The following is an 11,971-nucleotide window of genomic DNA, read 5'->3' as shown; positions in this document are numbered from 1 at the left end:
ACTTAGAAATCAAATTTCATGTAGAATGTATGCGAGAAATGAACTTAAGTATTTTTCTATTCAATGGATAAGTGTTAATCCTTTTTATGTAGACTTCAACAAATCTAAAAATCTTGTTGGCTTAGGAATGTGTATACATGATGACACTTGTTATTACATGATATATAGACAAAATAAATATTTAATATTATGTTTTTATCTTTTATACATGGTTAGACTTTGTTCATATTCACTAAGGTTAAATTTAGGAGGGTCCATTCACTTTATTTATCTTTGTTATTAATCATGCTTGTAGTTATCATATATAACATCACAATATAGTTGAATAAGATGAAATCAAAATCAGACATCTAATGGGAAATCTTGTACAAGGAATGAGCCATAGCTTCCTAATAAAGGAAATAAGAAGAAGAGAAGTAGAAAAGAGAAACACCAAAAACTATGGTGAGACAAATATTAGAAGTGCATTTAGATCTACTAAGTGTGAAAACAATGTATGTGTATATGTTTGTTTACAACCATAATGCAACATTCTCCAAAAATATACTAACTTAATCATCAAAATTCTTGCACTAAGCATATATCAATGTAGTCTTTCATTTTTTGAACTAATAAAAATTTTGTTGCTTTGAGATCTACTATCTAAGAGCTCGAATTGCACTAAGGAGGAAGCTCTAAAATGCATGGCTTCAACATAGAGGATACAATTATTGATTTTACTTATTGGGTTGTAAATTTTTTATTTGAACCATAGTTGAAATAAAAGCTATACATTATTTTCCTCTTAGCAACACTTCCTCATCTTTCTGAAGAAAGTTTAGCTAAGATTGGTAAATGCATGAACTTAAATTTGAAGTAAATAATTACTAACAACACAGTCACTGAAAAAAATAGGGGGAAAAAAAACCAAAGTTTCAATGTTGGATAAGCAAAGAGCCTAAGCTAAGGTTTTTATTACCTTAAAAAAATTACAAAACCAAATTATATTTCCAAAATTTTGAAGATCCAAATTCATAATGAAATACATAATTCAATTATTTTATAGGCATTTTTATAAATTTTTATTTTATTTTATTTTTATATTTTCCTTCTTAGAAATGGCTTATGAGATTTTTCAAGTTTTGGTTGAAGTGACATGTTTTCAATCTCTTTTTTTAGATCCTCAGTTGCAATTCCTCTTTCTATTGGGTTACTTGAGTTTGGTTTTGTTTTGGGGCTACTCTAAGAAGATTTTCAAGTTCATCTAGATCTAACACAAAATGAGTTGAATGATAAGAAGATCGCCACAAAAATTCTCCTAGCAAAATGATTATACATTAGCACTATCTAACAAAGGAAGAAGGTAATAAACTACTCAAAAGGACTTTCATCTATAGGTACTAAAAAAAATTGAATAGACAATAAATTTTAGGATACAAAACAAACATTTTCATAATTGATTAGGTAGTAAAAGAAACACAAAATTGAATAGACACTTAAAAAGATTTTTTTTTCTTCTCAATTTTTATATGGGATATTTATGAAACTCAAGAATCTTCCACAAGTTATTACATCTTATGGGAGAACATGGATCTTCCTTGTTTTCAATTTCATGTCTAGATGATTTTTTTTCCCTGATCATATTCTTTTATTTTAGAGAAATAAAAATTAATTTGGTTTCTCTTTTCTTCCTAGAAGACCTTTGCAATTGTTCACCAAGCTTGGCTAACGTAAAGACATTAGATCATTGTAAGCTACCACCATTATTCACCACAAGCAACCCTCATTCCTTGACATATAACTCATTTTTTTTAGATCATCTGCCATTATTGTTCTCCACCTTTAGTGCTATCATATCAACCTTCATGGTATAAGGTAGGTTTCTATTTTCTTATTTTATTTAATTTTTTATCTCACTTATAATTTATTTGTCATAATTGTAAAGGTAGCATACTCTTTTTCTTAAAAGTATTCTCTTTTCATCTTCATGGAATTTCACTTGTTAAGAGTGGTTCACATAGTGGTAACAATTATTTTATTTTTTTTTAATTTGATATCAACAATATACTATATGATGATTGTTTTTAAAAAATGAACTATACAATATAACAACGGTTCATGGAATTTCATGACTATTTACTATAAAAAATGAACTTCATAATCAAAGACTTCGCTATGGATTAAAGGTTAACATATTTTACTAGTTAGTTCATACAAGTACCATGGATGTTTGCATATTAATTTTAATAATTAGTATATATAAGAAGGATGGATATGCATGAGGCTACTCCTTGATTTTAATTTCCTAAATTATGTAAATTATAGTTTTTATTATGTGTTATATATACTACTGTTACTATATATCAAATCAATTATTATCTATGTAATTATGTGGATAACATTAATCATTAATCCGGTAATTTGAAATAAAATTCCACCTTAAAATGTTATTTGGGGTTGTTGCCTTGTAGCTTATGCAATTAGGCAAAGTAAGAAATGGACAACCTATTGAAGAACTAGGTAGGTTTTCTAAGGAGTTGATGCCTTGACAATCACTTCAAATACTTTTATAATTGTATGGTTAGAAATTAGGAACCTATAAGACAACCAATAAGGGATAATGAAAAGAAACAAGTTAAGAAAATCCAACCAACAAAAGTAAATTCGAATTTGAATATTGGGCAGATTTTTATTTGGAAAATTTTAATGATTTGTATGATGTAGGTAAACATTTGACGTTTGGAACAATTATTTTTTATTAATATGATTGATAAGTAAAAGGAAGAAAATAACAAACAAGAAAATAAAGGACAAAGTAATCACAACAAGACATAAGTTTTAATGTGGTTTCATAATTTGTTTATTTCTATGGGTTATTCCAATTAAATCTTGCCCTTAAGGCCTGACTTAAGTGGTAAAGTGATAGGGAGAGTTTGTGGGAGGTTCGAAGTTCAAGTCACATTAGAGACAAAATTTACTTATTAGAAAAAAAAAAAAGTAAATAAAAGTGCCTAGTGAACATCTTCAATGTACCCTTCTGAAGGCATTAGGATATACTCCCTTCTAATGATAGGAAAAAGTGGGTTTTGACTCACTAATTTGAAAAAAAATATATAGAAAAAAACCTTAATTTTTATAAATTATTTTTATCTTCATCCATTTAAAAATATTTTAAAATGCATGCACTTTTTCATAAGTCAAATAATTAATTCCTAAAATGACCTTTTACTTGTCAGTTTAATATTACCAATTGACAATATATATATATATATTTTTTATATCATGAGAACTGATTTAAGATCAATAAAATAAGAAAATTAAAAATACAATTAAAACAAAAACTTTAAAGCTAAAATATAAAAATAAAATATTAACTTTCACTTTAGTAGATCATACTAGTAGAAAATATATATTCGAGAAAGAGTTAAAAATAGGAGTCAATATTTTATTTTTAAGTTTTTTGGTTTTAATTGTATTTAATTTTAAATTTTCTTGATTTTAATTGCATTTAAATTTTAATTGTTTTAGTTTTAATTGTATTTTTAATTTTAAAATTTTCTTATTTTATTGTTGATGTCAACTAACAAAAATTTTATTCAGTTTTATTTTTTTTTAAAATGAGAAGATAGAATGGATTTATATAATACATGATATAAAATCATTATTAATTAAATAATTAGAAAGATTTTGTTTATCACTCAAGGATTCTAGAGAATTTTTCCAAAATGATTTATATTTCATATTATATAATAAAAAATTTATAATATTATTTGTAAGATACTTTTATCAAATTAAAATGATAAATTATAAATTAAAATGATAAATTATTATTATTTTTTTATAATTTTATTTGATATTATCAAGTAAAAGAGTATTTCAAGAAATAATTATTTCACTTATGAAAAGTGTATGTATTTTAAAATATTTTTAAATGAATGAAAATAAAACTAATTTATAAAAGTTGAACTTCATTTTATTTTTATATTTGCTCAAATTAGTGTATTTAAACCCACTTTTTCGTTAATGATATATAGATTGTTCAATGTATATAACACATACACTATTACATCTAATTTAGAATTCAATCCTAATGATCAAGATAAGTCATTCTACTAAAAAGCAAGATTATATGTTATAACTTCTATTGAATTGCCTAAATATACAAACAACCATGAGTAACTTACCAAGTCACAATGATCCCTTGGTTTATGCTTTTGTTATATCGATCCTCTATGCATCCAAGCCATGTTCAAGTCACAATTATCCCATGGTTTATGTCTTCAAAATTTTCATTGATCAATTGTATTCTGCAAGATTTTCCTTTCTATTTGTTTTTTCTCTAAACAATGGTGATGGTGAGTGTCATGGTGTTTCTCATAAAAGATTTCATCAAGTTTTTAGAGGATGGGATTTCAACTCGAGTTTTAAGTTAATAATAAAATAAAGGTTAGTTTTATTCATCTCCCTTGAGGTTTTAACTAAATACATGTAACCTCCATAAGTTTAAAATTTCATCATGCACCTCCTTTATTTTGAACGAGAGGGAAGGTGAGTGAAAAAAAAAATGATATTGATAAGGGATGTATTTGATGAAATTCCAAACCTATGGAACTTATATGTATTTAGCCGAAACCTTAGAGGAAGTAAATGGAATTAACCCATAAAATAATTATACTCTTAATTTTGTTACTTTTATTAACCGAGAGGAACAAAACTCTCATAAAATAGATTTAGTTCACTCTTCTTAAATTAGAGAAAATATTGTAGTGAAGGAAATTATTAAAAGAGGGCCAAATTATTACTTTTTTTTTTTTTTTTTTTTTTGCTATTCAAGTTATGAGAGCATTATTATTCATTAGGAGAGATGACACAACCAAAATTACAAACATAAACACCCCATAATAGGAAGCCCAAGTAGAAGAAAAAAGAAAAATTAAAAAATTTCAGATGGCTCTTTCTCTCTTCTCTCTTATCTCCTCTCTCATCTGATGCCCACCATAGCTCGCTCGCTTGCGTTACAGATGAGACACTCAGACTACACCCCTCATTCAAATTCATCTCTCTCTTCACCATTAACATCTCTCTACATGAAAATTGAAGTATGGTTCTGAGAATATGTACGTGATTAAGCCACTGCAACTGTGCCTGACCGTACAGTTTTGTTGCTGGAAGACTTGTTGGAGTCTGATTGTCTAAGAGACCTCATATTCCAGCTCTTCTCTTTGGCTTCATCAAACTCCATCTGCTCTTGTCTGCACTCTTTGCTACAAAATGGAGTGTTCCCTCTGCAAAATGAAATCAAAAAACAAAATTCAGATTTTTCTATTCATGTGAAATAATAATTAATAATCTTCATGATCTGGAATTAGATTTTTTTGGGCCTATTCAGATCTTATGTTTGGTTGCTGAGAAAATTTGAAAGAAAAATATGCAAGTCTGAAAGTTTTTTGTTCCCAAAAGACAAAACTTCACATCACCTACTTCAAAATTGTTTTCTGAAGACATTCAGTTGGGTTGGAGCTGTTTTTCTCGGGAAACAAAGGCAGACTAAAATAAGATTCAACTTTTGACATGTTTTCTCAGATAGTCCTAACAGCCAAACAGAAATGCTTATTACATCATCTGAAACAAATGGAACACAAAAAATGAATGAAAAACATCAATCATTACAAGTAATCCACCAACTTAATCTCTCATGAAGATGTCTATATTATTAGAACAATTTTTCTAGGGTTTTCTTTGACTGAAAATCCACTGCAAACGACCCAAAGACAACAAAGTGATAGTTGGCAAATCTACATCTGGGTATCATAAACCTTGCAAATAAAATAAAAGAGAGAATTCTTCAAATTGATACATAAAGCTAATCACCTGTACATGAAGATGTCTGCGTTGTTTCCAAGTGGTTTCTGGCATAGAAAACAAGCTTCTAAGAAATGGGGCTGGTGGGGGTACTCCTCACAGCCGGCGTAATAAAGCAAGCCTGATCTGGGAGAAGAAGAAGAAGAAGCTGCCATAGTGAATGAAGATGGAGAAGCTGGTGGCTGTTGAGATGCGCAGGAGGCTATATGCAGATTGAAAGGACTGCCAGGGGGGAGGAGAAATGAGAGATGAGCAGAAATTATATAGATGCAGAATTGAAAATCAGGTGCGCAAAGGACCATAGAGAACAGGTAGCCTGCACACCCACCAGTATTTCTGATTGGTTGAAGGCTCTGATGGTGGGATTTGATCCTTTTAGACTGTGGTCCATGGGATTACTAGAGAGTTCCTGCGAGATGTCCAGCTGTAGATGGTGGTTTTCCCAAATCCATGGGACTGAATCCATTGGCTTGAGTGGCATACATGCATTTAAATTTTTTGTTTTTATGTTCAATTTTATTTCAATAATTTTGGCAATATTTTATTTATCTCCTCCATTTTCTCAATTATCCAATGTTCAAAACTTTTTTCTGATCACAAAAAATTGATAATGGAAATATTTCTTTGATCTTCACATTTTAAAGATAATATTTATTTCACTATTTTTTATATTTATAATATTTTCTTCTTATATTATGTAAATAAAAAATATAAAAAAAAATGGCTCAAATTTGGTTGGGAACTTTTTGAAAAACATATCTCAAAAAATAATTTTTTTTTTAAATTTTATATTTTTTAAAATAAAAGTTTATTTGAGAATTTGAAATATTTTCAAACCCTTTTTCATATTTATAAATAATTTTCAATATTTTTTTTTTTTACACTTTAAAAGGACTTATATAAAACAAATAAAAACGATTAAAATATGCTTTCCAAAAATATTATGTGGACAACAAGTTTTTAAAAACTATTTTTTGTAAATATTAAATATGTTTTCAAATATGAAAAATAAGAGTTTGTTTGGTTGTGTGATTTAAAAATATTTTTTTAAATAAAAATTTATTTTTATAAATTTCTAACACCATTTGGTCATTATTTTCTTGAAAACAATTTTTTTTAAATAAAATGAAATGGAAAATAAATTTTAAAGAATAAAAAAAAATTATTTTCATCTGTTTTTAAGAATAAAAAGAAAACATGATCCTATTTGAACATGTTTTCTGAATATTATTTTTAAAAACTATTTTTTATTCTTTAAGTTAAAAATAATTTTTAAAAAGAAATTTCATAAACATTGCCAAACGGACCCCAATTTTTCATTTTTAGTTTTGTAAAAAGCCTTTTTAGATGTAGTTCTATTTTATAAATATATATATATATATAATACATAAAAATAGATTGTTATTTAATTAAATCAATTTTAAAATATATAAAATATAATAGTATAGTAAAAGCTTGTCTCCTACTTTAAATATACTTGTTTTTCAAATTGGCCTAACAATTAGACAAATGAAATATTTTCAATAGGTTCAAAGGGATTTAAGTTTGATGTCATAGATTTAAAGCTTGTGACATCACCTAGAAAATAAAAATGTTTTTGGAACCCACCTACTATTTGATTTTTCTACTTAATTAATCTTTTATTTAATTAAAAACTTTTTTTTCTTGAATATTTATTAAATATATTTTAAAATAATAATTATTTTTACTTAAAAAATGACAACCATTTTCAAGAATTGGGCATGAATTGATTGTGGGATGGAACATAAATCTCATAAATGATAAATCAATTCATTCATTTTCAGACTTATTCATGGATTGATTCAAAACTTTTCAACATTACTAAGGAAAAAATTTTCATAAATGGTAATGATTATTTCTTTAGAATAATTGAAATTCTGAATTATTTTCTCTACTTTACTACAAAACTGATCAATCAATCCATTATCATGCTTTTGGACTTCTCAACCATAAAGTACTTAATGGGAATTTTTAAAATTATTTCCCTATAACTTTTTTCCTTTCAGTTGGTACTTATTGGGAATTATATTTTATTTTACTCACAAAAAGCTAAAAAAATAAATAAATATTTCAGAAAAATATTTTTCATCCCACCCTTATTTTTTATGTTTATTTCTTTTTTTCATACCTTTTATTAATATGTTTTTATATCCAATTATTGTCATGATAAAAAGGACCAAAAAAAAAAAAGAAAGGAGAAAATTCCAGTGCCACGTCATAACTCATAATTGAAGGGGGTATCTGGACAAAAAAACAAACCAATTCGAACTTTTTCATAATTGAAATCTCATCGCACAAAAACTCATAATTTGTCCAGATAGCCCCTGGGCCCCACACCTTCGTCGTCTTCTGCGTCCGTCGACTCCAATCCTAGTCGGCGTGGGCCCCACAATTCATAAACAACCACCAACAGCGGGGCCTACGATGGCTCTACTCCCAAGGTCGCTGTCCCCTCTGCCCGTAAACCACCGGGCAGCTGCTTTTTCCTGGCTGCCCGAGACACGTGCGGGATGTCAGGGCCACCAGCGCAGCCCCAGGTAAATATTTGATTAAATAAGGGGGCGAGGTGCTGTCAAGTACGTGGCGGATGACGATAAAGAAATGGGAATATAAGTGGACGTGGTCTTCGCCGGGGAATCGCGTGGAGGACGGAGTGAGATGAGATGGACGGTGAAGATGGCGCCTCGTGGGATGGCTGCGAAAGCGACTCCATTATTTGGGGCTGCCACTTGCCACGAATCCCACGTTGGATCATGAGCAAGATTCTAGTTAAATACGAGTAGGTGAGAAAGTTGAAATTAAAAAATATTAAAATAATTGAAGTTGAGTACTAAAATAATTGATTTTTTTAAGTTTAGGAAGAATCCATACTGTAGTTTTATTTTCTGACTAATAAAATATATTAGAATAAATTTTGATTTAATTGATTTGAAAATATGATGATTGAGGCTTCAGAAATTGAAGACTTTATAAAGGGTATCATGGAATTGCACTTAGAGAATCATTTAAAGTTCATTTATGAACTTCATGTACTTATCTTAAAGATGAGTAATGAGAAATAATTTCGAAAGTCTATAAAAAGTTTTTCATTCCTTGTAAAAGAATCATCCTTAGCTAGAAGAAATTCTTTTTCTTTTATTCTCTCAACTCTCTTGATTCTCTTCTCTGATTCCTTCCCCCCATTATATATATATATATATATATATATATATATATATATATATACTTTTGTTTGCGTTATATTTATTTTTGTTTTACAACACGTTATTTTTGTATAAAATAAATTTTACCTATTTATATTGCTATTAATTTGTTCATTTAGATTATGTTATATATTGTCAAAAGTTATAAGCAAATTATTTGGTTTTAATTCTAATCAAAAGCATGCTACTATTATCAATTTATTGTAACTGATTCTAATAATATTATTTTGTCATATATATGAGGTTTTTTTTTTTATAATATTGAATCTTACGAAACTCGAATTTATAGCACTTGATATTTTGGGAAAAAACTATTTATTTTGGATCCTTGATGTTGAAATACATCTTAATGCAATGAATTTTAGAACTACGATCAAATAAGGAAATCAAGCATCCTTGTAGGATTGTGCAAAAGCACTGATTTTCGTTCGTCATCGTCTCCATGAAGGTTAAAAAATATCTTATAGTAAAGGTCTATGAAGTGATTTGAAGGAAAGCTATGACCACCAAAAATTGTGATTCTCCCAAAAGCTAATATGAGTGGATGTACTTGAGGTTGCAAGATTTTAAAATTGTTAGTGAATATAACTCCGCATTGTTCAAAATTAGCCCTCAATTAAAGTTGTGTAGAGAAAAAAAAAAAGGAATGTTAGAAAAATTTTTTACTATATTTCATGCCTCGAATGTGCTCCTATAGTAATAGTATCAAGAGCGTAAACTTACAAAATACTCTAAATGAATATCATGTCTTCTTGTTACTAAACAAAATAATGAGCTTTTGATGAGAAATCACCAGTCTCATACAATTGGATCTAAACCATTCCTTGAAGATGAGGATGAGGACATGGTTGTGATTATGAAAGGAGTTTTAAAGACCATGGTTATGATGGTAGTAATTCCTCAAATTCCCAGAAAAAAAAAAAAAAAAATCGCATTGCACCATCAGAAGTGGAGCAATCTGAGGCAAAACGAGAAAATGGGTAGTGTATACAAGATAAACCTCCCAAAAACCATGAGAGTAATTGTTATAGATGTGGTATGAAAGGGCATTGGGTGTTTACCTGTCGTACACCCAAACATTTGACTGACCTTTACCAAACATTAATGAAAGTAAAAGGAAAAGAGATAGAGATGAACTTTACTGATGGTGATGGGTTAGACCTAACGTACTATGACATTGATTTCTTTGAAGGTGTTAGTGAAAAAACTGACCATTTAATAAATGATGAAAAATTCTAACATTGACTATTAACGTTACTTTATATCTTGTTATATGAATTAATATATCATTATGTCTTATATTTACATCTTGTTATTACATTCATATTGTTATTTACATTATGCCTTTGTTTTGTTTTTTTCTAAATATTAGTTATATCTAAAATTTATGCGTTATTGGGTCTCAAGATGAATGAGGATCATGTATATCTCATAGACTGTGTGACCATGCACACAATTCTTCGAGATAAAAGATACTTCCTCAAGTTGACATTAACAAAAACTAATATAAGTAACATATATAATACTATAAACTTGGTTGAAGGCTCTGAAAGAGTAAACATAATGCTACCAAATGGAACTAGATTCCATATAAATTAATGATGCTTTATATTCAAGTAAATATAGAAGAACTTTTCTTAGTTTTAAAGATATCCACATAAATGGATATCATATTGAAACTATAAATGAAGGTATTGTAGAATATCTTTACATTACTAGAGAAAAAGTCACTAGGACTTTTGTAGTACTCTAGGTATCGTCCTCAAGGACTAGCCTATGGAAGTTGTCAAACTAGGTCTAAAAGATTGATTTTTGCTAAATTCTTGAATTGGAAAAAATAAAAATTTGATTTGAACAAAATTGAATTTAATAAATAAACCTTAATAAATTTCAAAAGAATGATTGATTTCTAATTCAAATGATTCAAGATTAAGGGTTCCACAATCCAACTTTGGGAATAGGACCTTAGGCAAAACAAATATATCGATTTTAATTAGTCTTAGGGTATTCAGAATGTGGGGTCAAACGAGATCAACCTAAGTTCCACAACTCAAGGTTGTATTCATATCCTAACTTTTAATATTTTATTCCATTACTGAAATACAAAATAAATGAATGGGTATGAAAATTGGTTTTAGGTCTAGGAGTTAGGTCTTTACTACTTTGTGTAGATTTATCTTAGGGTAGATAACAATAACAAAACCTTTGATAACTAGGGATCAAGAATTACCAAGAATCCCTAGTATCAAGGAATGGGCCATTGTACCATCCCTTAATTCAAATTAACATTAGAGGATATTTCTATTTTCATCTATTATGTCTTAACCTTTCATTCATTCCATTTTTAGTTCAAATTTTACCCCTTGTTTTCCTTTAGCTCTAAACCCTAGGTTTTCATTATTCACACCCCAAGATGGCTTTTTAGCCTATCATGGTGGTGATTTCATTCACATAATCCATAAAAGAATAATAAAGAACCATTCTTGAATAAAAGAAATTAGAAATAATTGATTAAAATAAATAAAACAAACTGAGAATCTTCAATGTCGTCTTTTCTCCCTAAGAGAATCCAAGAACATCTAATAATTCCCCTCACTCCTAAAAAAGAACTCTAATGCCCTATTTATAGACTAAATGTTAAGTTGACACATGGCAAGATCCTAGAGAGCATGAAAAATTTTCTTTCCAAATCAAAGGTTCTCAATAAAAGTTGTAAAAATTTGAGTCACAGGAGCCTTTAATGAAAAGATGTTGATTTTGCATGAGGATGATCCATTGTGCATGGTCATGTGAAATATAAATGTATTGGTAGCATTCTAACATCATTCTAGTGTATTTGAGTTCTAATTGGAATGTATGAACTTCAAGTCATATCCTTCAACCTTCTTTCTCGTGTTTGCTTGCTC

The 11,971-nt window shown here is 28.4% G+C and overlaps 1 protein-coding gene across 1 annotated transcript; it reads right to left on the bottom strand.

The window, feature by feature from the left end:
* Nucleotides 1-4,813: 4,813 nt before the first annotated feature.
* On the bottom strand, nucleotides 4,814-6,095 carry LOC117931687 (FCS-Like Zinc finger 3-like). The gene is made up of 2 exons (XM_034852696.1): nucleotides 5,851-6,095; nucleotides 4,814-5,264 (listed from the first exon to the last, which is right to left on the bottom strand). Exons 1-2 carry the CDS (start codon nucleotides 5,994-5,996, stop codon nucleotides 5,105-5,107), a joined length of 306 nt encoding a protein of 101 aa, XP_034708587.1. The 5' UTR covers nucleotides 5,997-6,095; the 3' UTR covers nucleotides 4,814-5,104.
* Nucleotides 6,096-11,971: the final 5,876 nt, after the last annotated feature.

This window comes from Vitis riparia, chromosome 15 (assembly GCF_004353265.1).
Source record: "Vitis riparia cultivar Riparia Gloire de Montpellier isolate 1030 chromosome 15, EGFV_Vit.rip_1.0, whole genome shotgun sequence".
Taxonomy (NCBI): Eukaryota; Viridiplantae; Streptophyta; class Magnoliopsida; order Vitales; family Vitaceae; genus Vitis; species Vitis riparia.
This window is presented reverse-complemented; position numbering and strand designations above follow the sequence as displayed.

Coding starts and splice junctions, on each gene's coding strand:
- LOC117931687 (XM_034852696.1), bottom strand. CDS start 5,996: ATGGCAGCTTCTTCTTCTTCTTCTCCCAGATCAGGCTTGCTTTATTAC. Junction 5,265..5,850: donor GCAGACATCTTCATGTACAG/GTGATTAGCTTT, acceptor TTCATTTTGCAG/AGGGAACACTCCATTTTGTA.